The sequence below is a fragment of the Engystomops pustulosus genome, chromosome 3, assembly GCF_040894005.1.
Source record: "Engystomops pustulosus chromosome 3, aEngPut4.maternal, whole genome shotgun sequence".
In the NCBI taxonomy this organism is placed as follows: Eukaryota; Metazoa; Chordata; class Amphibia; order Anura; family Leptodactylidae; genus Engystomops; species Engystomops pustulosus.
In genome coordinates this window covers 155,932,162-155,959,510 of record NC_092413.1, presented here as the reverse complement: position 1 = coordinate 155,959,510, position 27,349 = coordinate 155,932,162, and the positions used below count along the sequence as shown (strand labels likewise).

The window sequence follows — 27,349 nt, the reverse complement described above, 5'->3', positions numbered from 1 at the left end:
CAGTGGGGATCGTGGCCGGACCGGGTAAGTAAATGTGCCCCTATGTGTGAAATAGCATATCTTGTCACAATTTAATGCATCTCGCAATAGGTGGAGCTAAGTGAGGGTGGGCGGATACACACTTTAGTGGGTGGGGCCAACAAAAATCTTACTGGTGGGAGGAGGCAGATTTAAGGCGGGACACTTGCACTGCCCTTTCACTTAGAAAGGGAAATGGGATACGGATTTTTACTGCGGAAAGAATTAGATGTTGGAAAACTTCAAGCAAGGAATTAAAAAAAAATATCAATCTAAAAGTGCTAATACTATCTACGGTGATATCTTGCAGCTGCAATCCTTGTGTATTTTTATTACAAAATGGTGAACTTTAGTTCTTATAGACTTCAGTCTATGCTCCTTTTTTATTCCTTATACTTTTCTGTATATTGACAGCTGGGTGTTGTCAATCCTTTTACATGATTTATGCACTAAATAATGTGTGGAGATTATCTAGCACACAATGAGGAAAATGGCATTTCCTCTATAATTGCTGCTATACTGCATACCATAGATCTATGCTTTTATCTATGTCTAAAGTAAATATTAAGTAAAACATACAATTATTTTTGACACACCTCTCTGAAATCATGCTCGAAGTGACGCAGCTGCAAGCACTGTTCTAACTTCAGATGATGGCGGCCCCAGAACTGGTCAAAAGCTTTCTCTGTTTCATCCAACTGAGCCAGTAACCTGAGGAAATAGAGCAGAACATAGAAGAGTCTCAGCTGCTGCAGACTGTATATATGTATACATTGAGTGGTAACAATTATCAACACGTTTGCATATACATATATGTACTGTATGTTTCCAGAGGGACAGAAAACTGAGCTAGATATACAGATTTTGTTTCCTGTTTCTGCTAGAATGAGCTGATCGGTTGGGTCCGATCTGATATTGACAACCTATGTTACGGATAAGTCATAAATATCTCACACCATAAAATGCCCTTTAAAATTATATTCTCATTCTCACCTGCCTTAATGCTTTATCAGAAAAGTTTGCAATAAATAGTACAGATGGCTTCAAAAGCCAATGATTTGTGGCAGAAAAAAAACTGATGGGTTACTAAGTACATGCTCACAGAAGGGTTAATATGTTTACAACTACTTGGCTATACTCCATGTATAAGTAGGTCTTACAAATATGTAAGTGTTATCCGTCTTCCTGGATCTCACACAGAGATTTGTCATTTTAGAATTAATAAGACCTGTGTTCGCTGTACAAACCGTTCAACAGTAGCCATGTTCTCCAGCTCATCCGGAGTCAGTTTGCAGTTTGGGTCCTTGGACACTGGCTCCTTTATACATGAGAGCAGAGTCCCACCTTGTTGCACTGCTAGCTTTAAATCATCCTGGAAGATAAATATTGAGCAGATATAAAGAGTTTACTTGTTTTTCAACACATTGTCCCTGTACTCGGCTCTTTAGAGCCCACACACTATTAATATTCATTGGGAGAAACTTATACTGGGTGTCCCACTACAAAACATCCCCTATCCACTGGATAAGATGGATGTGTCTGATTGTTGGATCCATATATCATGTGATTGTTAGTCTAGTGTGCCCCAAATGACTGGGATGGCACATCACACATGCATTGTCACTCTGTTAACTGTTTGCCAAAGATAATGGAATGATGTGGGAGTCCCAGTAGTCTGGACTCCAATTATCAGACAGTAATCCCCTCACTTGGGACAACAAGGGACTTACCTCTCCATTTATTACCCTTTGTATTTTTTTTTAATTGTAATTTTCATTTTTGAATTGTTAACCTGAAAATTTTTTCATAATACGAAAATCCCACTCTGCCTCACTATTTCATTGGGATCTGCTACCCCAGGCAATAAAGTTAATTTTTAATATTCATAGTGTTAGGAAAACCCTTAAATAATTTCCCCTCTTGGGGCTTAATAAAGTTTTCTCTATCTATCGCACACATTTTCAGATAGGTCTATTTAAATTTCCCTTTCTATCCCTTCTCTGCTTAGCCACAATTACCATTGTACTATTTTGTGTGGAAAGAAGAATATCAGTAATATCTGCTTTTACTATCGATATGTGGATGACGTATTCATCGCGTGGTCTGGTACAGATGAAGAATTTTCATTATTCATGGCATATCGTAATGCCAACGCGATGAATATGTACTTCACATATAAAAGTCATGCCACCCAAATGGAATTTCTGGATGTTCTAGTAAGCGTAGAGAACAACACGATTAAAACCACTGTTTTCAGGAAATCTACCGCAGTTAACACCTATTTACACTACACTAGTTACCATCCAAATTGTGTAAAGAAAGCGGTACCCTATGGATAGTATCTCCGTCTTAGACGGATAAATAGTGGCTGCTCAAGCTGGATCTCTTACCCAAAAAATGCTAAAAAGAGGTTATCCTTTACCTCTACTCAATCAAGTATAAGAAAAAGCCCTTTTCGACTGAATTACTCAAAAAACGGGCACAAAAAGAAAAATTTGTTTTTTTTTAATTATACTCCCCTGGCTTCTAAGATTAGATCAGTCATACATAATAATTGGTATTTACTTAAAATTGATCCACAGATAAAGGAGATGGTGATCTAGGTCCACTCATAACATTCAGACGCAGTAGAACCATTAAAGATCATTTGGTTTGCAGTCGTCTTCCTAGTATGAAGGAGAAACATTGGCTAGAGAAAGCTATATCCCCAGGGAAATCATCCTTGTGGAAACTGTAGTTTTTGCTCCTATCTTCAGAAAGGGAAATATTTAAACATCAGTGGCTGCGTTCACTAACTTACGCTAAATTCACACTGCCGTGAGCCCGCTGCACCGTAGTACGGCGGGCACACGGCAGCGCGGGGAGAGGAGGAGGAGGTGAGCGCAGCTCACCCCGGCCCCTCTCCACAGGAATTAATGGCGCACGGCGTCGTAATACGGGGAAAGATAGGACAGTGCTGCACCGTACCGCTCCCGTACAGGGCCGTGAGCCCATAGAAGTGTATGGGGGACGTATGTCGGCCGTATATACGTCCCCCATACTGTAGTGTGAATGTAGCCTTAAACAATTCATTTCCTGTAACACCGAGTTTGTGGTCTATGTTTTGTTTTGCCCGTGTGGCAGGTTTTACATCGGGAAAACTATAAGAAAACGTATTAGGTACCGAGAACACCGTAACTCTTTCAAAAGTGGTGATGGCGCACCTCGCCTCATTGAACATATCAGAGAGGCACATGCAGGTAACCCTAATACAATCTCTTTTATAGGTGTAGAGGTTGTTCCCGTACCCCCTAATGGAGGTGATAGACATAAAATCTTATTAAGGAGAGAAGCCTCGTGGATAATTAAAACCAATGCTTTAGGGTCCATTAGGCTTGAATGATAAGAATGAAATGGGGGCTTTTTTGTAACCTCCTTTTCTGTAGTCTCTTTTTGTAAATCTTTTTTGTAATTTTCTCTGATTATTGTTATTTAATTGATTTTTCTTTCCTTTTTTTTCCTTTTTTCATTTGTATATGTAACCATTTGTGTGCTGTTGTCACTGCTGCGGACTCTGCATGCATCGAGAATTTATTTGATTTACATATGTTTAGTCTTGCGAATTTGTTATATCCCCAACGTTAATGTTTGTCTCCGATGCTCAGAGGAACACACTTTACCATTGTACTATTGCTCAGAAGCTGATCCCTTTACCAATCAGTAACCCCTAAAGCTCATGCCCTCAAATGTATTTTAGATGTTTGCATATGAAAACACTGCCCAATAACTGGGCCATGCCGCTTTGTATTTACTACCCTATTTTATTTCTGGTTGGATATTTGTGCAAAACAATCACTGTTAGGCCAGTTGTCCACAAACGAGTGTAAAATTAAACATTTTTGTTCAGTGAAAATCATCTAATTTTGATTCAATTTTCGTTCAATTCCGTGTTGGTACTATCTGAGTGCTTTATAACTATATGTTCTTTGTTGCCTAGTGTCATCCAATTTGTTTCAGATTTTTCACATCCCATTTTAAGGGCTCTGAGCTACAACTTCTTTTTTTATAGCATCTTCTAGCAACACATGCGTGAAAAGCGTACATATTACATCTGAATCTGTCTGTTTTTTCTCAAGCACTCAGTGACTTCATTATGTAAGTTTCATGCACAGCTCAGATCAGACTATGGTATACTGTGGTTTTCTCAAATAGGATTAAATCAACTTGTCATATCTTACATGCCATAAAACTGGAATTAAAGGTGAAGTGTCAATACACTTCAATCATTTCAATCATTTCCACAACAGCCCAAGAATGTATAACAAACTGAAGTATATACAGCACCTACTTTCAGTTTGGTCTGATGTTCTGTATGTGACATGAGTAGCTCCTCTGTGCAAATGACATCATTAGGGAGTTCTGTCTCTGCCAGGCTGGTTCCAAATGTCTGCAAACTTTGGGCTGTAGTTTTCACAACTTGAGCAAAGCTCTCAATGGCCTATTTCAGGGAATACATATCACAAAATGTTAGTTTATTTGGAAAGAACACAGATGCTATTTAAAACATATTTATACTGTAAATACAGGTTTTTAGTGTAGATGAAAACCCGCCACACACTAAAGGTATTTTACAGAATTGTGCTTTGTTTTCCTGGAATATGACTAATAAACAGATTCCAACTAGCTGAACAGTACAGCAATATAAATAGACACAGAACTTACCAGCTACAACTTCCTTTTCTTCCAATGAGGCTTATCTCACAAGAACTCAGTGGGGGGGATTTAACAATGTGTCTCAGGTTCCTGTTTCTAGCTGAAAAACACTTGTCTTTTGCTGTCCCAGATTTATCACTGTAATGATGAATTCTGGTGCAGTATAAGACTGTCTGTTCCTACTTTAGACCTACTTTAAGTTGGTCTAAACTGTGCGCCAGAATTTTGGGCACTCGAACAATTTTCTGTAAGTCACGCCCATCTACAGTTTGTAACGCCCCCTTATTCGGACAAGTCGGGAAAGTGCCCAAAAAAGGTCTAAAAGCCTTCATAACTGTGGTGCAAGGCATTTTAGACTGCGATTTTAGCGCATATCCAATAGAATTGTGGCGGAATTGAGTTTATAAATCCACCCAGTAGGTTTTTGATACCCAGCATTTTCTCCACTACCCCATAACCTCTTCATTTGACAATATCTCAAATTCTATTTGATCTTCAAGATTAGATTCAGCTCCATTAAACATTTTACCAGTGCTAGTGATTCAACTTTCGGGGTTAACCATGAACGCCATGAACGCCACATATTTTAAAAGGTATTTTATCAATATAAAAAACAATAAAGCACCCATAGAAATCAATGGTACACTAAGGCATTCATGAGAATCACTGAACCACGGATAAGAAAAACAACGTAATTGTGAAAGAGACCTAACTGTGTGCATTTTACGTAAGACCAACACACTTAAATTACAATAAGTCTCTGAAATCCTTTAAAATAACCTGATATTCTTATAGTTCTAAATAACACATGTAAAACTATAACTCCTAGTAATGTCGTTCAAAGATGCTGAAATGAAATACATAAAATCAGTACAAAATCTTACCACATGTATTTGCAGTGGCGGGGGTCTGGTACTGGGTATGGTGTTGATGCACTTTCCAAATATGCGCTGCTGAGTGTGTGCCTGCGCTGAGTTAAATAGTGGGGAATCCCGACTAGTGGTAGATGCAGTGTTTACCACCTGCGTTCCAGGCGTACATTATTAGTTGTTTTATTAATGATTTGTCTGCGAGCCAGATGCAGCCATCAAATGAGCCACATATGGCTTGTGAGCCTTGGGTTTCTTTCCCCCCAGCTATAACACCTATAACCCAATCTTTTTATTGTTACATATAGTTGTTCTGGAATTAGATGTTTATTACCAGATGTCAATGGTACAGCTGAACAAGGGAACAAGGGGAACAAGGCGCTGACTGCCACATGAAGCCCAGGAGTCAAGGCCGGCCAATGGAGTAAGATCGGCAGTATGGCGGAAAAGCAGCGCCTTGAACTCCTCCCTCATGAATTTGCCGGACTGCTTTGAGCACGGTTCGGTGTTTTGTACAACGCGGCAATGTCTGCTAGGTTTATTGGAGGGTTCCACTAAAGCTAGCAGTTTATTACTGCTAAAAACGGGGTAGCACTAGGAGCTGCATACTTTAGTAAACATCTCTTAGGGCCTTTTTATGGGTGACAGATCCTCTTTAAGCATCAATTACAGCTTGACAACAAAGTCTCATTCTGTTCGACTGAACATGCTGAGGCATTTCTGGAGAAAGTGCATACTATGTCCATACGCCTTACTGGTCTAACGTAGATGCTCCCTGGCCCATGCAAGACAATGATGCCTGTGTCTGGTGGAGTGACCCTTGCAGGTCGTACAGCATGCAGATCATGCTGATGAAGGCTGTTAATATGGTCTGACTTCTGTTTCTCTCAAATCCTTAGTTGTGTGGCATTCATCATCCAGTTACACAGGAGGTGATGTGGCCAACGGATATCTGCCTCTTCCTTTTTGAGACTCTTCTAAACTCGGCTGGCAAACAATGGATCTGTGAAGACCACTTAAATGTGACAGCAAAATAAGAGTGTCAGAGCTGCAACCATGGGCAGGAAAAGGACCTGCTCTGAGTTTGGTGGTTTGGACAAGCTGTTGCACACATATTTATGGTAACCAGAGCTCATGGAAATTAATCCATCTGATCACTATGGGGCAGATTTATAAAAAGTGTCCTAAGGTTAGACAGTCTTATTCTGCACAAATTTATAAAAGTGTCTAATGCTGGATGATAAATCTGTCCTAGGATAAGACTTTCTAGTCGTACTCTGCACCTCCTACTAGTTGGCTTATTTTACCCCAGAAAATTAGGAGACAATTCTTTGAGGTTAGTAGTATTTCTGGCACACAGAACTTTTTGGCCTCGCCCTCTTTTCCCAGGCCATGCCCCTTTTGGGAACTAGTTGTATAAGTCAGAAAACTGTCTAAAACCCTTTATAAATGTGGTGCAGACAGGTTTTTTTTTTTAGCAAACTACGACATAATTATATCGTGGAGAGATCAATTAATCTCTCCCTATCTTTTTAATTAATGGGTAGCACATGGACAACAAAATGTGCATGTAGTCAAACGCAGAACATTTTGAATGCAAGTTTTATCGGTTTTTTGACCTAATGTGTCAGGGCGTGACTGAAAATGCTCAAGAATGGTCATACATGTGCAGACACGTACATTTTAATCATTCCCCAATGGTCAATATGGTAAATGTCATGCTCATTGAAAGCTCTGGTCATTTATCATATACTGTATACATCATTGTGTAACTTGTCTTCAACCAGTGACTTTACTATGATCCTATTTATGACTGGAAGAAAACACATCAAAACAAATGAAAGCAGGCATAAAAGCTGTGAATCAGAGCCTCCTGATAGATCCAGCGGGTTCAGGGGTGGTGGGGTAAGGATCATGCACTAGCGCATGATGTGCCAGCGTATAATACATCCAACCCCCATAGTGCACATAATTGATAAACTCTCCTATATATCTGCTGTAAAAAAAAATCCAACCCTGCATTCTGAAAAACAGCCAGCAAACAGAGGATAATTATCACTTACTGTTCTATGCTGTATCCATTGACTGTGGCTGTATTCCAAGGTGCCTCCCAGTTCAGTGGTTAGCTGACTTTTATCAATGTATCCAAGAAGATCCGAAACAGAATTTAGCATAATAATCTGTAAATTTCAAGCAAGGAAATACACAATAATATTATGAGTATAAAATTGTAGCAAATATATTTTGTGAACACTGGCCCCCTGCACATGAACATTGTTTTGCACTACATGGCATCTCTTATTTTAACAGATAGCAAACATTTCATGTATTTTAGAGGACTTACACTCATGGCCATGGTTTCCAAGGTCCTTTGTGTGAGCCAAGTGTCCAAGCCACAAAATTGCAGAGCGAATCTGTGTGTAAGTAGACTTCACACACTGGCGACACACGGACAATGGACATTCATGTGCAGGTAGGCTTAGTATATGGAAAATCAAAATACGAGACAGATATATAAGAAATTATTGGAGATGAAACACAGAAATTTGGTGGCAAACCCTTTGAAATTGCCTTTATTTTACAGTTATTCCTAGTAAAATGTATTTGTTATCCAAATCCGAGTTGTGGACGTAGACAGTCTTACTAATCTAACACATAAGCAGTCCTGCTCTACATGTCTTAAAAACAGGGCTAATGAAAAGTAGGTGGCCCTCTGTGTTAATAACTTCACAAAGAACTAATTGGCAAATAGTGTTTCAAATACAGATGTGATTACCTGGTTCACCGCCTACTTCAAATAAATATTGCACAGGTTTTAAGAGGTTGCTAGAGCGATAAAGTAGCCGAATGTTCGGGCCACCACTGTGTGCTGCTGCAGAGGACCCTGGAGAGAATGAAGCAGTGGTATTTACTGCTTCTATCTTCTCCGATCCTTTATACAGCGCTATTTATAAAATAGGAAAAGCTGCCTCTATTCATCCCGGTGGTCCCATAATCACCAGGGTGATGATACCAAGAGGCTGTTTCTGTATGTAGACCCAGCAGAGCCCAGATAGTGACATCATACACTGTAACAGTCAAACCCAAACCCAAACTGTAACCCCAGTAAAGCATGAAGTAAAGCATGAAAAAAGCAACATGCAAACATGTCTTTTCTGACCTTTGAGTGCCAAAAGGTAAAAATATAAGTGAAAAAAAACTGACAATTGTATTTTAAAAGTTATTTTAATCAGATAGTTTCTGATTCTTCCCTCTGTGTCCACCAAGTTTGTACCTTTAGGCTACCCTCCTGATTACAGCTTTGTCGCTAACAGACTCTTTTGGTTTATTTTTGCTTGCTGAGCTTAACTTCTCCCTCAGATGATTTGGTAATCATCTGGGGGGCTGTTATCTAGGTGGTTTTCAAGCAGGCAAGGGCTGCAGGGCTCTTCATATCAGGGCTATCTCTACCCTATTCTGTCAGACACAAATATTTTAAGGGACTAAAATTGCTACACAATTTGCTACTTTAAAAAAATCTTGCAGTTGATACAACTAATTCAAAAGGCCACGCATGCCAACTGGAGTGAATGGTGTAAACAAGCAAAAGAAAATAAAAATGTAACACTATGACATGGGATGATACACATGAGTACATGCAGGTGAACACAAGATGAAAATACACGCTTACCGGTACCTTCATTTTAAAGTCATCTCTGTTGAGTTTGATCCCAATGTCTACAATAGTCCTTTGTATAAATCGAGATGGTCGCAAAACAAAAACCAACTGCAGGTTTCCTGGAAAGGCTCCCTAAACATAACAAAAATAGAGGTGAATAATATTAAAATGTTACATTTGTATATACCATTTCTCCCCTGTTTTACATTTTCATGATGCAAGAGTAAAAATATCATATCCCACATAACACAGAGCACTGGTTCTTAAACTTTCTAAAGGTGGGACTTTTGGAAATCAAATAACTAATGACCCCCCACAGACGTCATGGACTGCAGTTTGTGAAATAATAGCATGGAGCATTCAATAACTATTACAAAATAGTGTCTATACAACACTACATAGTTCTGAGATATCTTTATCTCAGAACTAAGTGCTCTGTGATTTTACTGTATACCTGAGAAAAACCTAGAAAATATCATATTGTGTGTCTCATAGTCTTTTCTCTCTTAAATACAAGATGGTAGATAAGGATAAATAAATAATAAGAAGATGAAATGGTCAATGGAAGTTTACTGTGCTGTGAGTTTTGGCAGCAAACTTTCAGAAAAACTTGTCAAGGTACTATATGTATCATACAGCACACACACAATACACACAATACACAAACAAACGAGGGTCAGAGTTTTTTATTTAACCCCTTAAGGACGCAGCCATTTTGTAGCTTAAGGCTCAGCCCGATTTTTTGGATTCTGACCTGCGTCGCTTTATATGGTTATAACTTTTGAACACTGTTACTTATCAAAGCGATTCCGAGATTGTTTTTTCCCCACATGTTGTACTCCATTTTAGTGGTAAATTTTGGCTGGTAAGTTTTGCGTTTACTTACAAAAAAAAAGGAAATATGATACATTTTTTTAAAAATTTGCCATTTTCGAAATTCAAAATCATTGCGTTTTCAGGCAGATAGATTTACCACCTAAATAAGTTGCTGAATAACATTTCCCATTTGTCTACTTTACATTTTCATAATTTGGATAATTTATTTTGATGTCACGCGGCTTACAAAAAGAATATTGCTTTTCCGGATTTTCAGAATTGACTATTTTGGGGATAAATACAGTTTTGAATGAAATTTTACATATTTAGCATCAAAACCCCCTATATAACCAACCCATTTTCAAATCTGCACCCCTCAAGCTATCAGAAACAGATTTTACGAAGATTGTTAACCCCTTGAGATCTTCATAGTAATTGAATCAAAATGGAGGTGAAATTTAGAATGGTCAAATTGTTCCCTTATACGTTCATTTAGCACTAAAATTTACACATTTCCAAAATATAAAAAGAGAAAACCCACCATACAATTTGTTCTGCAATTTCTCCTGAGTACAAAGACCCCCCACATGTGGCCGTTACTTGTGTTATGGGGGCACAGCGAGACGCAGAAGGGAAGGAGAGCCCTGCAGCTGCCAGGATTTTAGTTTCCTCATTGGCCCCCTTTTTCGTTATTTGGGCCATGTGATGCCATTTTTTTTGCGCGATGAGATCCTTTTTCCATTGTTACCATTTTGGGGTTGGTATCACCTATTGTTGAAAATTTAGGAACTTTTTTTGAGGGCAGAAGTAGAAAAGCATCAATTCTGTACTGGATTTTTTTTTTTGGTGTTCACCGTATAGACTAATAATCCTGTTATCTTTATTCTATGGGTCGATACGATTACGGGGTTACCAGACATGAATATATTTTCTTACGTTTTACTAAATTTGTCAAACAAAACCCTAATGTGGGGAAAAATCTATCATTTATGTATTGCCGTCTTCCAAGTGGCATAACATTGTTACTTTTTTGGCTACTGAGCTGGTTGATGGCTTATTTTTTGCGGGACATGTTGTACTTTGCACCAGTATCATGTCGGAGTACACATGGTTTTTTGATCACATTTTATAGCATTTTTTGTGGGATTGAATAGCTAAAAATCATAATTTTTGGAAGGTTTATAGCAGTTTTTTTTTACGGCGTTTATCGTGGGGGTTCAATAATGATTTACTTGTATTCTACGGGTTGTTACGGACGCGGTGATAACTATATATGTGGGGTTTTTGTTATGATTTAGACTTTTTGGGGGTTATATGTCTCTTTATATGTTATGGGGCTTATGGGCATTTTTATTGATTTATTACTTTATTTTTTATTGAATAACATTTTTTTTTTTTACTTTTTCACTTTTTCCACCATGGGAAATGACCAAGCAATCATCTGATTGCTTGTTCATGATAATACTCTGCAATAATCATGTATTGCAGGGTATTATCAGTGTCAGCCTATGCACTTGCATAGGCTGGCACTATGCCAGTAAGATGACGTCACAGACGCCATCTTACTGGCAGTGCCTGCAGGCAGTGCTGGGGACCAGATCGGACCCCAGCACTTCCATAGCAGCGATCGGTGCCCCCCGAAAACGGTTCGGGGGGGCCGATCGTGGGGGAAAGACACCCCAGGGACATGTTAGATGCCGCGGTCGTGCGTTTAACGGGTTACACACCCGCGATCGGAGCCGACTCCGACCGCGGGTGTTACACTGGGGTGCCGGCTATTAGTTACAGCCGGCACCCCGTGTTTCCCGATGCCGGTTCGGCTCTGATCCAGAGCCGAGCCGGCATAAGCGCCGTGGCGGATATATCCGCCACTGAGCGCTAAGTCACTGCGCTCCGTGGCGGATATATCCGCCACAGAGCGTGAAGGGGTTAAAGGGGTATTCCCACGAAGACAAGTTTCTTACATGTACTCAGGATAGCAAATTAACACATTCTCTAATTCACTGTTATTAACAAAAATAAAGCATTTCACAGATATAAGTCCAAACTGTCTCTATCAGTCCTGCAGTACACAATTTCACTTGCTCCTAGACATGACCCAGTAACTTCTGACTTAAGGTCGGACCCCCATCTTGGATTCCTGTGTGACTATGTACTACTCTGAGCCTGCAGCCCCACTCCCCTGCAGTACAGCACGGAGCTCACAGACACTCACTGATTCACTTCCTGCCAGCACCACATGGTGAGCAGGGAGAAGCCGCAAGCTACAAACTCCAGGCAGATAAGTGATCTGGGGGAAGGAGGAGGCAGGCACCTATCTGTGACATCATAAGATACATGTCATGAGTAAGGGCGGTTCTCCTCTTGAAACCTGTTGACTTTCATACACAGTTTTATGGAGTGGTTATGATGTAACCAAATAAAAGTTCAATGTTGTCATGGAACCTGGCTGGACCGTGAATTTTTTGGATGTCTGCATGCCTTGGCAGTAAGGTGGCCCGTGCCGGATCTGACACAACAGGCAAATTACGGGGGTGATGAGCTGGAATCTGCACTTTCTATAACTATCTGTGAGAACATAGATGTAGCAGAGCTGACAGTGTAAAAGTCAGCCCTCTCTGTCATGCCTCTGTGTAATACAGTGGTTCTCAACCTGTGGGTCGGGACCCCAGTGGGGGTCGAACGACCAAAACCGGGGGTCGCCTAAAGCCATCGGAGACGCAATTTTACTGTGTTTTTACTGCGAGTTGCATGGTTTGGGGTCACCACAGCATGAGGAACTGTATTGCGGGGTCACAGCATTAGAAAGGTTGAGAACCACTGGTGTAATAGGTATCTCATGCATCTTCTCTTCTCTGACCTGTCTCATCTCTCCTTCTATGTGTCAGTGTGTTAGTACAATGTCAGAAGCCAGATGAAAGTGTATTTACACCTGTACCCTGATAATGTAACCACATTGTCACCCCACAGAATTAGATGGATCATAATCGTGTCTGCTTGGAGAGTCCTCGCCCACACCTTGGGATTTTACACTGAACAGCCAAGGGCATGATAGGAGCTAAAACAGGAATAAAACTGGTAAAATTGTAAAGTAAGGGGTTTAAATGATCTTTATGGTGTAAACATCAGGGATTGAGGTTTGAGAATTTTATTTTGTGGGAGAACCCCTTCAAGGAGTTGTCAGGGGCTAAAGTATAATGCTCACTTCTAAAGTTTTTTCCTCAGATGTAAACAATGACAATATTCCCTTTTGTAGGTATACAGTGGTATATGTCCCCAACAGACTCCCACAATATACTCCATATATTGGCGAAACTGCATGGATCTGGCAAAACTTTAGGTCTGTCTCCACATTGAAAATGTTTTTGTTTTTGAAGCCAGATTGCTGGTGGGAACAGATAATAATCCCCCCTTGAATACACACTGTAAATTAGTACAACCACGATTAAAGCTTTAAACGTATGCCTTTGATGAAAGCATAAAAAATAAAACTCCTCAAATAACGCATTAAAATAGAAACTGATGGTAGAGAAGTCCTGACATCTCTCCATTAGCAGTATGTGAGCATGTTTTTTGTAAAAAAATTACAAGTGACCATTACTTTATGAAATGAAGATCAGTCAGTTCAAAATATTGGTAAAACTTTGAAAGTGTCCCCAAGTGCAGTTGCAAAAACCATCAAGCACTACAAAGAAACTGTCTCACATGAGGACCGCCCTAAGAAAGGAAGCCCAAGAGTCACCTCTGCTGCGGAGGATAAGTTAATCCGAGTTACCAGCCTCAGAAATTGCAGGTTAACAGCAGCTCAGATTAGAGACCAGGTCACTGCCACACAGAGAGTTCTAGCAGCAGACACATCTCTACAACAACTGGTAAGAGGAGACTGTGTGCAGCAGAATTCATGGTAAAATAGCTGCTAGGAAACCACTGCTAAGGACAGGTAACAAGAACAAGAGTCTCGTTTGGGCTAAAGAACACAATGAATGGACATTAGACCGGTGGAAATCTGTGTTTTGGTCTGATGAGTCCAAATTTGAGATCTTTGATTCCAACCACTGTGTCTTTGTGTGACGCAGCAAATGTGAAGGAATGGACTCTACATGCCTGGTACCCACCATGAAGCATGGAGGAGGAGGTGTGATATTTTGGGGCGGCTTTCCTGGTGACATTGTTTGGGATTTATTCAAAATTGACAGTATACTGAACCAGCATGGTTACCACATCATCTTGCAGCAGTTGCAGTTGGACCATCATTTATTTTTTAACAGGACAATGATCCCAAACACACCTCCAGGCTGTGTAAGGGGTATTTGACCAAGAAGGTGAGTGATGGGGTGCTGAACCCAGATCTAATGGTTTGGGGTGAGCTGGACCGCAGAGTGAAGGCAAAAGGGCCAACAAGTGCTAAAGATCTCTGCGAACTCCTTCAAGACTATTGGAAGACCATGTCAGGTGACAAAATGGTGGTATATAAGTTATAAGGACTTACCGCTATACGTGTGAGTGACGCTTTGACCGAGCTCCATTTATCTTTCCGCCTGTCAATAATGATAATAAACCCAATACTGGCAGCTTCCAGACTGTAAAACAAGACGGAAAACAAACTATATGGGTTACAAGGATCCAGAAACTTAACAATGGGTATGTTCTGGATAAAGTAATGCAAAATAACAGGCACAGTAAATTAATTTAAAGCAGAATTACAAGGGGGGGTAGTGGGAAGAAATTATTTTGTATGTGTTTGAGCTGATATGTCTGGTGTCTCATCAGCGTAGTACATAGAAGTTGGCCCATACCTGGCCAAACTTAAACCGGCATCTTTTAAAATTTTTGTCCACTGTATTGTTAATTCAAATTTACCAGCATGGTCCTTCCTCTTATGGTATTCCTGATCCGCAGAATGGTCATTCTGGTTACCAGCAGGTTCTCACTGCCCTTTATGGGCCCCAGTTGGGCTTACAAATCATGTCAACATGTGCGCAATTATTGCTTTTCTTATTCTTTTAGGTGGCCCCTTCCAAAAAAACATTTTTATTCAGCTTCTTTTTAAAGTCAAAGAGGCCGGGGGCTTAAAGGGGTTCTCCTGGGGTTGAAAAACCACACACTACCCATGGTCAGGTGTGGCACTATTTTTGGAAGAAAACAGCCATGCTTTTCAACCTCAGGAGAACCCCTTTAATCATGCAGTCATGTATCGATAAACAGCCGAATTCCCTAAAGAAACCAATCTCACACTTCCCCAGCTCTGAAAGATGCTTAGAGACCATACATAAATGATAATAGCCAATAATCCATTATCTTATTATTGTACTGAAATGATCAGGTCATAGATAGAGCATAATCCGATTTTTGGACCAATCGCCAGTATTATACAGGACTTGTGAGCAAACCTCTTTATATAAATATAGCATCTTTTGTAAACAAACCTTTCTAAGTATCAGATGTAAAATTGTTTTTATAGCAGGAAATGTTGACAGCTGTTATGCCATCCCATCCATTTTGCTGACACGTTGACAGAGCGATTACTAATTGACTTTACCCTGCACTGTTCTTTAATTACTAGTGTCTGCTGTCTGTTTGATATATCCAGTGATGTGAAATATATTCATTTATTATTTATATTCTGCATTATGTATAAAACACCCACTGCCTGCATTACTTATTCAATAACACAGATTTAGACTGGTGCTATGTGATCATCCAGGATTAAAGGGGTTATTCAATCTCCAGTTCATATGCGTTATAGGGTATATTGTTATCATACTTGGGAACCCTCTATGTATGTGCTGTAGTACAGAGCCTTCTGTAAATATAGCCCCTGCTCTGGATGGATCTTTTAATGCAAGTAACCTTCATGTCAAACAGAATCAAAATACATGCGAACACAAATTTGGCAATATTCTACCAAAAAATGATGGTTCCTCACCCCTCCTTTGTAGGTAGAGGCTCAGGGTCCCTCTAACAAATAATGCTCTTTACAAATGGAAGCATGTTAGTACAAATGTATACATTATTCAGCAGATGTACAGTACTAGTACATTGCCCTCTTCCATTAGTTTTTAAATATATTATACATATACAAATATATATATATACATGTAATGTTTTATCTGCTATGGATTTTGATGGAGAATAATATGATTACTTCTCTTATTGAAAACTCATACATACACTGTTGCGTTCAGGAGGAATAACTGCTTATACTAGTAAACAATTCCTACAAAATGCAAATTAAATACATCTTTATTTAAGGGAACCTTACATCAGAAATTGATCTAATAAATCACTATCAGTATGTGTTCCAGATCATATTTCTTTCTTGCCCATGGTGGTGGCATCACCCAGAAAATCAACTTTGAAGTGAGTGTAAATTGGTTGTACAAAGTCAAGGAGGTGGAAAGTTTAACACTAAATTCAAGATTTCCCTGCCTAGAAAGCCCCATTCACAGTAATTGAAGGTCCTGCACCCAGAGATATATCATGGACCAGACTTCAGAAGATCTGGTTAGCAATAAGTTATGGGAGGAGGTTTTTAGAGGCAGGGAGAGTTTGACTTTATTGTTAAACACTCCGCCTCCTTGACTTTATACTACCAGTTTACATTTCACTTCAAAGTTGATTTTCTGGGTGATGGAACTGGGCTGTGAAAGAAACACGATCTGCAGGATGTAAAGCTGCTAGATAACATACTGGTGGTAGTTTAATAGGCCAGTTTTTGATGACAGGTTCTTTTTAAGTTCATAAAAAAATGCATGATAAATTATCATGTACTTTTTTTAAAATTATTTTGGATGCACTGAGGTGTCGTTATCTCGAAGTTGGTCTCATCTATAACATGGGTAGGCACTTATTCATTGTATTTTGTCTACAATCAGTAGTATTATAGTTTTACTAGTGTCCCAAGGGTCATGTTTAACATCACCCCAGTTGTTGTACAATAAATGGTTCATTGAATACCAATGTCATAGATTGTAATCTATGGTCGATGTCTATGGGACTCCTGTATATGTTATTCTATGATGTCCATTGCTCAGGTTGTCTGCTCAGATATCTACTTTCATAGATTTTTCTTTAATAATGTATCATGTAAGTTTTATTATGAACTTAATAAAGATGATGTCTTTACTTATGAATTGATGTGCGTCGGCTTCTTTTTGTGCAGAGATTAATTATAGAGACCACCAGGTAGATCTTAAAGGTTAACAAAACGTAGGAGTCAGCATCAAGTAACCTGACCAGTAAGATCTTCAGGCCTTACTTGCTAAATTATGTCATGAGGTCATGGTTTCCAAAATAGAAACTGCATACGCAAGAAAGACAGGCTGACAGGGGAAAAGTACACTAGTCACTGAGTCAGAACCACTACTTCTGCAGAATAACAATAAGTTCTTTGTACAAGCGCAGCACAATTCTTTTGTATACAGTATGTTTATTTTATGGTAAACAGAATCAAATCTGTTTATCAGGAAGCAGGGCCAGACAGCGAGAAACCACTGAAGAATATATTTGTAAATCGGCTATGATAGCATAGCTGATGTATCATAGGGTGTGAAGACTGCAGAAAAGTTATCACAGGTTTCTATTCACAGTGCAAACTTTCTCCACAGACTTGACCCTATGCAATGCACTGGGCAAAATCCATATCAGGAACAAAATTTATAGGTAAAACATGATGGTTTTTCTGCAGATTTTGCTTTAAATTCCACTGCAATTTTGCAATGAATTTTTTCACTACCGTATTTGTTGTGGTAGCCTTAGGACAGATGCCCACAAGCAAGTTTGATCAGTGAAAAAATGTTATGTGCAGCCTTGGAGGTTGCAGTGTTTGACCCTGGGCTGGGAAAGTGAGGCAATGGGATTGGTAAAGTGAGAAAAAACAGAGGTATCAGTAGATGTGCTACCAATCATTGCCGGCACCAGCACTGGACATACCTGGGCAAATGTCAAGGCCCAGAGCTGCTGGGGGGAGCCACATAAGACTGTACATAAAGAATCCATGAGGGTGAAGGGGGCTGTATATAAAATAATCATTAGGGGGCTGTTTGTAATGACAAACTATGGAATATTTTAGGGAACACAAGACTGTTTTAGTTTCTGAATTTTTTATTTCACCACGTGAAATCACTGCAAAGGGGCCAACTGAAGCTCTGTCGCCAAGGGGTGTACTGAAACCTGGAAATGATCCTGCTACCAATTATTTGAGTGTAAGAGACCCAATACATTGGTATAGCTTGGTAAAAAGTATATTTATTGAGGGATTGGGGCTACACGCTTCAACGCCAAAGTGCATCTTCATCAGGCCAAATACAGCAGCTATAAAATATACAAACATATAATACAAGTATGCAAAGAAATGAGGTAAAATGTTGTAGTGAGTATGTATTTATACACAGACAGTGTTTATAGTCATACATGTGTGGGTATGTGAGAGGATAAAATCTGTGTGTGTAAATAATTGGTAGTACAGAAAATGCATGTTTAGGAGAGAGGGAAGTGACACAGGAATAAGTTTAATTACAGGTTATTGAATTGGATATAAGGCTGTTTACATCTCGGTGTTTTTAAAAGTTTGATTTACAAAGGTTTAGGTACATAAAGTCTTGGGCATTGTTAGTCAGTGTACTTACCAGGCTGGGCTGAGTTTCAGCAGCCTGTGGCCACACAGCATTCTTATTCTTAATGCATTCCTTCTTCATTCTGCTTATACTCACCTCCTGTTCCACCAATAATCACATTACTTTTTTATGAAGTAATTTCCAACGGACTCTGTGCTTTTATACCTGTGTTTTGTGTGTGTATATTTTGTACCTGTTGTATTCAGTCTGATGAAGATGCTTTGGCGTTGAAGCGTATAGCCACAATACCTTAAAGGGAACCTGTCACCAGGAGACCCATTTTTAGCACTCCCCCAGTCCCCACACAGCATAGTACATACACATAGTTTTACAGAAAAAAAGATATGTTATATAGCACCTTTAAATACCATGTGCTGTATGATTAGGCACTCATCCCCTGGCAGTGTCTGGAAAGGAGCAGTCCCCCCCCACCCTTGGGAAACAGCTCCTCCATGTGTCCTTTTCAAATATATAAAACACCCATCACTTGGCTTAGCGACGCCCCCTGCTCCACTACAGCCAATCCCGAGTGAGGGGAGTTATTCATATATTTGAAAAGGACACATGGAGGAGTAGTTTCCCAAGGGTGGGGGGTGCTCCTTTCCAGCCACTCCCAGGGGACAAGTGCCTAATCACACAGCACATGGTATTTAAAGGTGCTGTATAAGGTGCTTATACAAAAACACTTTGGCAGTGTATGCACTATGCTCTATTGGGACTGGGGGAGTGCTAAAAATGGGTCTCCTGGTGAAAGGTTCCCTTTAATAAATATACTTTTTACCAATCCATTGGGGCTGATTTATCAAGCTGTCTGAAAGTCAGAATATTTCTACTTGCCCATTGCAACCAATCACAGATCAAGCTTTCATATTACATGTTGCTAGTTTCTTGGTTGCATACAAACATAGTTAGAGGACATTGTGATCCAGCACAATACAGGTTACATGAACATATGGGGAAGCAATTACGGTATGAAAATATACCAGTCACAATAACACAGACACAGACTAGACAGAGATACTACACGAAAGTTGCCAGTGCGGCACAAACAGTGTTGTGGTGAACTAGTGGTTTGGTGCTGTTGGTATTGGTTTGGCACAAGAGACACTGTTTGTAGCTCCACTTTTGCCTGGTACCGGTGCTTAGGCTGCCTGGTTGTGGCTGCTACTGGAGCCTTAGTGCAGCGTCCTCCTGACTCGCAGTAAGGCTCTGGTTGTGATCACTTACATTAATAATCCATGATCTCATTACTGTGTTAAAATGATGAGGTCAAACCAACAAAAATAGCTTGGTCACAAGTTCAGGCGCTGCTCGTTTGCTGGTAATACAACAATGTTGGTAGGTGAGGGCGTGGAATCCATTTGTTAGCCGGATTACATATATTCCACACTATTGTTTACATGGTTTATACTGCTGTAGATATCAAACAAACATTTTGTAATGACACAGCCGCCATTCAAAGTATATATTAAATATGTGTGGATCCTCCACCTCATGTATGATCTAAGTGCATTCAAGAATTTAGGAGATACTACATGACTGGTTGATAGGTACCCAATAAAGGGAATGCAGTATCTGGCTAACACAATATTGAGTTCATATTAGAATATTTTCATAGTGAAGAAGTCTTACTGTTTGCCATATAGAAATCCAAATTTGAAAGGATTTTCATCTGCAGCTACAGGTTTTACCTTTAAGGTGTCAGACTTCTTACCTTGGGATGCTGGTTAAATAGGTTACAACATTCAGAAAATCATCATCTGGAATCTCTGTAAAGTTTGGATATTCAGGGAGAGATATTATGGGTGCGCCATCTTTTCCTCTGCCTCCTAAAAATAGAAGACATCCTTTAGTTCGTGTTTTCTAACTACATACTTAATATAAATGACAAGAAGACAGTCACAGATTTACACTTTATAAAAGATTTACACTTTACACCATTAGTCTCAGTCTGCAGTACAATGCTTTCCTCTAAAACATATGTGGCTCTGGATAAAAGGGTTTTTTCCACAATTCATATTTAACTCCTGCTTACCCATTCTACCAGTTGCTTGGCAACTCAACAGTCGTACCCTGTCCACACTGATTTTGCTAAAAAATACCTATCCTATCCCCAGAAAATAAATTAACTTTGTAAGTCTATCCGGTACCCTCACAGAAGGAGCAGCCAGTCACAAAGGTTACATGTTATTCATGGAGTCACTGTGTGACCTAGCCCACGTTTTTGACATCTCCCCCATTTCCCCCTCCCTTTGGCAGATAGGAAGATGACATCAGCAGAATGGAAGGAGGGATGCGGGAGATGCCAGAGACATGTTCTGAATCACACAGTGATTTGCTTACAAAGTTCATTTTTTGCAGATATGCAATTTTTAGCTGAAAGTGTGGGCAACAGTCAACCTGTCATTAGGTTAATTAGTGAAAATAATGACAGATTCCCTTTAAGAGAACGGAGGACAGAAAGTTCCCTAAAGTGCCCCATACCAAATGGAGCATAGAAGTACATGCTCAACCTGATTTCATTCACCTCTGTGGGACTTTTAGTTCAAATACTCTATGGCAGTGGTGGCGAACCTATGGCACGGGTGCCAGAGGCGGCACTCAGAGCCCTTTCTGTGGGCACCTGGGCCATCGCCCCAGCACACCAGACAGAACTCAAAGAATCTTCCTGCAGTTCCAAGCAACTTAAAAGATGCTGCTTTCAGTCATATATTTAAGTGATACTTACTCCGCTACTTGGGTATGTAGGAAGAGGGAGAATGTGTAGACAGGGCCAAATTATCTTTGGAAGACCCTCTGCTGGCCCCACAATTCTCTGTGTACAGAGGGACACTGGAAAGACGCTAAAATGATGCAAATTATGCCAATATGATCGAACGTTGTTGAAGAACAGGGAGCAATAAGTTACTGCTTTAATTTTTGGTTGGCACCTCGCAATATATAAGGGGGGATTTGGGTTGCAGTTTGGGCACTCGGCCGTTAAAAGGTTCGCCATCACTACTCTATGGGTTGTTCTGAAAATCAGATAGAGGTTGATGGAGGAAGTTGAGCAAGTGCAACTGCAATGCATCTGACATAAAGAAGCCAAATTTAATGAAAAGAGCTGAAAGAGACATTTTCTTTGCACTCCATCCACTGTCTAGTGACCGTTTATTTTATGGCAGTCCAATACAGCAGGAAGTGACAAACATGTACCTTATAAATCCTTTTAAATGAAACTTACTGTCAAAATTAACATGATAAACAAGGGGCACTTACCCATATATCACAGCACTGTGACTTTGGTAATCTTGTTATATTTGTTATCCATGGCCTCCTTCCTTCTACAATCAACTTAAAATTATGCTAATGAGCTAGAAGGGCTTTGGGGGCGCTACCAGAGCCCCGATGCTGTAGCTTCACAGGCTCTTACACTGTCTACTCCACTCCCTCTGACTCCTCAGCACTTACCTGTAATCTCATTTAGCTGTAATCTCACAACACATAGTTTCAGCACATAGGGATCGGGGAAACGCATAGCGTAACAGCCTGTGAAGCTACAGCAAAAAAGGGACTCTGGTTTTAAAAGTTTTAAAAGCAGTGGATAACAAATTAGATTAAGATTACCAAAGTCACAGTTCCTGGATCTATAAGTAAGTGTCCCTGGTTTATCATGCTTGATTTTAATGGTAGACTTACTTTTAGTAATGTCCCTATTCATATCTAGGTTATGGTTTACTCCAAAGAAAAATGAGTCTGCACTCCAAACTTGATGTGAAAAAAACAGATGGGTCTCATTTTTCTTTGGAGAAGAATTTCCTGGTATGTCAAGGCCAGTTTTGGAATTTGTACCCACAATGTTTTTCTGCGATAGCTATGGTGCTGCTAGATTTCTAACGTTTAGGTTATGGTTTAGATTTTTTTATAATGGAGGCTATAAGTAGTCTATATAACAAATATGTGCTGTAGCCTCATTTCCTCAAAGGTCCTCCTTTTCACCCTGAAGTAGTATTGTGTCTGCTAGGCAAGTGTGTCAAAACCTGAATAGAACCTGTAGGAAATACCCAAGCAGTGATCCCCCCCTAGTGGTTGTTGCTGGTAAATATTGTCCCTGTATATTAGCAATATATTGGTTCACAGCTTTTCTGCCATGTTTCTATGGCAGTCACGTGGATTATCTATAGTGATTACAACCCTGTGTTACAGTGAAATTGTGAATGGCCCATTGAATCAGTTATAGTTGTCTTTTTTGTATACTTGTTGCTGCAGTTTTTCCAATATTATTGATTTGCAGAGTAAAAGCTGGAATGATATTAGCAAAAAAACCCTCACAGCCGGGGAAGTGGAAAAAAAAAACATATTAGGTATCACCGCGTCCCAAAATTCCCAATCTATAAAAATGTATAAACGGTTATTCCCGGGGGTGAACCCCGTAACGGAAAACTTCGCCCAAATGTCCGAATCGACACTTTTTTGCCCTTTGGCAACACATAAAAAATGTAATAAAAACCGATCTGAAGGTCGCACAGTCCCTAAAATGTTAGCAATGAAAACGACAGGGAAAAATGACACCACCAATGCTGTACTCCCAAGTATGAAAAAGTTATTGGAGTCAGAATATGCTAAAAGTAATATATATTTTTTTTGGTACAAAAGGTTTTAATTTTTGGTAAAATCTATTAACACCTAATAAAACCTATATACATTTCTGTGATTGTACCGAACCAAAGAATATATTAGAGATGATATTTGGAATGTAAAGTAAAAGATGTAAAAACAGAGCCCACAAAAAAATGGTGCAAATCCGGTTTATTGTCAATTTTACTGCATTTTGAATTATATTTCCCCTTCCCAGTACACAGCATGGAATATTAAATAGTGTCACTAGAAAGTACAATTTGTTATGCAGAAAACAAGCCCTCAAACACCTCTGTAAGTAAAAATAAAAAAGATACTAATTTTTTAAAGTGGGGAATGATAAATATAAAGTAAAATGGAAAAAGCCTATCAGAGACAAGGGGTTAATATGCCCCCTTATACCACATGATAAAAAGTTTATAAATTTTCTGGGATAAAGGTTTGTGGTACCTGAGGACACAGTCACACGTGGCATTTTGGTTGCATTTAGAAACTCAATTACTTGGTGCCACGGCAAAAGTGCGTTCCATCCACTGTTACCCACTGACAGTGTGAGTCAGCCACAGGTGTCAGCCACAGTGTGTTAGCTGTGGGAACCCTATAGCATTCTGTGCCAGTCACTGTTGCCCCATAAACAGTTATAAGTGTCAGCATGTGTCCAAACTACAGGTATTGTGGATTCCAGGGATTCCAGTCATATGTGCTCTAATACCAGTGTGCATTAATTATAAATGCTCTCCTAACATTATATTCCCTCCAATTGTCCCCCCCCCTCTCCCAGGCACTGGAGGGTGCTGAACTTACAAAATTGTGTAAATGCTACTGCTACTAAGGTGCATATTTACAGAGAAAGGTTGTTTGGGTGGACTATGAGAAACTGTGGGCTCCTTCTCATGTTAACCATCAACTTTTCTATCCCAATGCGGCAGGACACCCTCAGCAGTGTGTATTGCTCCTTGTAAGATAATGCTGGCAAACCGGAATTTCAATCGGTGTAGATTTTTTTTGGTATTTTAAAATACTGAATGTACACTTCCCCAGTGTAGATATATATAAGATAAAGCTAAACTATTACCCTCATATGTCTATCTGAGAGCCATATATTCAGATAAAGATCTCCCATTTTTTACTTATCTGCAGTCATCTACTTTCCAGGGACATAACATTTGCCATGAGGTCAGATTGCGGGTCTCTGAAAAGAATCAATTCCTGGTCTAATGGCCCCTGTCATTTTTATTCCCATCTTTTTTTAATCTTCAAATCTTATTGGTTTGCACTTCATTGAATGTAGGCAGCAAAATAAAGAAAAGATGTTATTGTTCTATGTTCTGCTCTTCAGTGTTAACTCTACATACATTTCCTACAGACTGAACAATTAGAAACTTACCTGGCAAAGTAGCAAACTGCTTGTGTAGTTGTTCCATAATATCGACAGCAAGCAGCGGGCGAATCTCTTGCTGCATGATTTCATCTGAAGATTTAATGAAAAATCCCAAGTGAGTCACATCAGAAAAGAATCACTCCTAAAACATATGACACAGAAGAGAAAGTAACAATTTGGATGTTTCTATATGTTTCTTATATCTGTAACCAATGTTCTTCCTATGAAATAAGTGATGACTGTCTCAAATCTCCCTTTCTTTTTATGCTTCAGTCACCCATAACCCCAGTCTGATATGTCATAGTCATTTTGCATATGTAGCTAACAATTACGTCCTTTCCTTTTTCAGCTCTGAGAATGAAGCCTTGCTAACCTCATCACTCAGTTCTGTGACCAGCCTTTGCCCCTAAGCAGTCTATGGAAACCAGGCTTGCTTTGGAGCTGAATGGTTTTGCTGTGTGGCAGACAGCCGCCAGGACCTAGCTACTAGATGAGGCTACAGAACTTACACTGGGGCCTCTTTGTTACACACTGTGCTCACTGAACTCTCACAAGTTTATTCTTTCACAATTATGTTAAGTGAATAGCTCTACAATGGAGTAAGGAATTAACAAACGCTAAAAATAAAGGAGGAAAACGGTTAGCCAGAGAGCTGATGCTGGTCACATCTCAACAAGCATGGTCTAGGAGAAATTCCCATAAATTCTTAAGCTGTACAAAGCACACAACAGGCACAGTAAGTGAATGTTCAAACCATCATTGTTAAACATAAGATTAAAAAAATTATTCTGGATCAGCTGAATTGGACTGAAAATGAGGTGGATTTTCCCCTTGCATTTAGGCCTGCTACTATTATATTTTTGTTCCTGTTCCACACCATGTTGTTAAATTACAGAACTGGACTGTAAGACAACCAAGACAGACTCATAATGAAGAAGACAAAATCTGCAGTACAGACAGCTATGGTTATCTGTATCAGCCGCTGGAAACATGTAGCCTGCACATACTGCAGCACAATACTGTTATCTATTTTTATATAAAGCTATTATTTATGTAGATCATCAGCAGATTTGGTTTTCAGTATTATCAACAACCCTGATGATACCAAACTATTTATTTCTAGATTAAACGCAAACTACTAACAAACCCATACCTGTCCACTTTATTTCCATCCGTGGTATCATCATAAGGGCTCTTTCACACAGACATGGCCTGATCACAAGGGCTGCACATAGTCCAAAGCACTATGTGGGATTGGGCCACAATACGGCTACACGCGTTTGTGGATCTTGGGCTCTTTTTTACATTCAATATATAATCACATGCACCTCAAATCTCCAATCTCCGTCAGCTCCAAAGAGATGAATGGAGCAGAATGCTTGACAATAGTGACCGCACACTTTGTTAAGGGGTGGTGCTCAATGTAAGATTCTCAATCCACGTTCAATTCATATAGGAAACATGGCACACACTAAAATGTATTTTTATTCCAAAGAATATATCACATAGCAAAGCCTTCACTGCGTAAAATAAGTGTGCACAGATGTGATCTATCTGGACTCCCACAAACCTTACCCAAGCTTGCAAGCTAAGAGGCCCTACAAACAGTGCCGCATCTCGCCTCAGGTGGCAGAGAGCAGAGCCCCAGGGGGGAGGGGGTGGAATTGTTGGACTCAAGTGTGGGCAATTTGGGTGGCACTGTACATAATTAAATCTGTATATGCAGGCACTGTATATAACTAAATTAGGGAGGATTTGTAGGTAATTAAACTGGGGGAGGGATCTGTACATGGGGTACTCTATATAATTAAATTAAAGGGGATATTCCCACAAAGACAAGATTCTTTAATGTACTCAGGATAACAAAAAAACACATTCTCTAATTCACTGTTATTAAGAAAAATACAGTATTTTACAGAAATAATTCCAACCGGTCTCTATCAGTTCTAGTGTTTAAATTTTAGTTGTTCCCCGATACGACTGTAAATCTTCAGACTATGGTTTTCATGAATAGCTTCTCTTGTCTGCACACTGCAGTGCTCTCTGTCCCTTCCCCCCTGCATTACGAAGATCAGCTCAGAAACAGACACTATCTGCAGGCAAGCAGCATCCTGCAGAGACTTCTCTGCAGGATGGCATCTACCATAGCTGACTTTGGTTGTGTTATATGTGAGTTAGCGGAGCAGAGAGTGTCATTGTGTTTTATACCCATCTCATGGATCTCATCATCTCTCATCTGTCTCACCTCTATTTTGCTCTGTGCCAGGTGCTAGTGGAATGTTCAGAAGATCAATGAAAGTGTAGACAAAAGCTGTACCCTGATAATCTAAGCACACTGTCAGCACACACCATCTCATAGCACAGAGGAGTCATGAAGTGTCTTCTTAGAGAGTACCTGCTTACACTCTGGAATTTAACAGAAACGGAACATAACGGATTACATTAACTTTACATTGATGTCAATGGGATTTTTAAAATTATCTTTATTGTGTAAACATCACTAGGGTATTAAACTTTGAGGATTCAATTAATGGGCAAACCCCTTTAAGTAATGAATCTGTATATGGGGAACTTTATATAATTAAATTAGGGGGTAATCTGTATATGGAGTACTGTATATTATACTGTATGTATCCATGAAGGACTGAGGTTTCAGCCCACTGCAAAAAAATCTATATTGCAC

General features: G+C 39.6%; 1 protein-coding gene across 1 annotated transcript in view; it reads right to left on the bottom strand.

Annotated features, from left to right (window-relative positions):
• MCF2L2 (MCF.2 cell line derived transforming sequence-like 2) overlaps positions 1 to 27,349 on the bottom strand; it is a 178,193-nt gene that overhangs the window by 122,211 nt on the left and 28,633 nt on the right. The window contains exons 2-9 of the mRNA XM_072142708.1: positions 24,673 to 24,756; positions 20,383 to 20,497; positions 14,543 to 14,633; positions 9,250 to 9,369; positions 7,643 to 7,759; positions 4,346 to 4,495; positions 1,266 to 1,390; positions 615 to 729 (exon numbers count right to left, since the gene is read on the bottom strand). Of these exons, the coding sequence (XP_071998809.1) occupies positions 615 to 729; positions 1,266 to 1,390; positions 4,346 to 4,495; positions 7,643 to 7,759; positions 9,250 to 9,369; positions 14,543 to 14,633; positions 20,383 to 20,497; positions 24,673 to 24,756 (917 nt within the window). The remainder of the gene's footprint in view (positions 1 to 614; positions 730 to 1,265; positions 1,391 to 4,345; positions 4,496 to 7,642; positions 7,760 to 9,249; positions 9,370 to 14,542; positions 14,634 to 20,382; positions 20,498 to 24,672; positions 24,757 to 27,349) is intronic.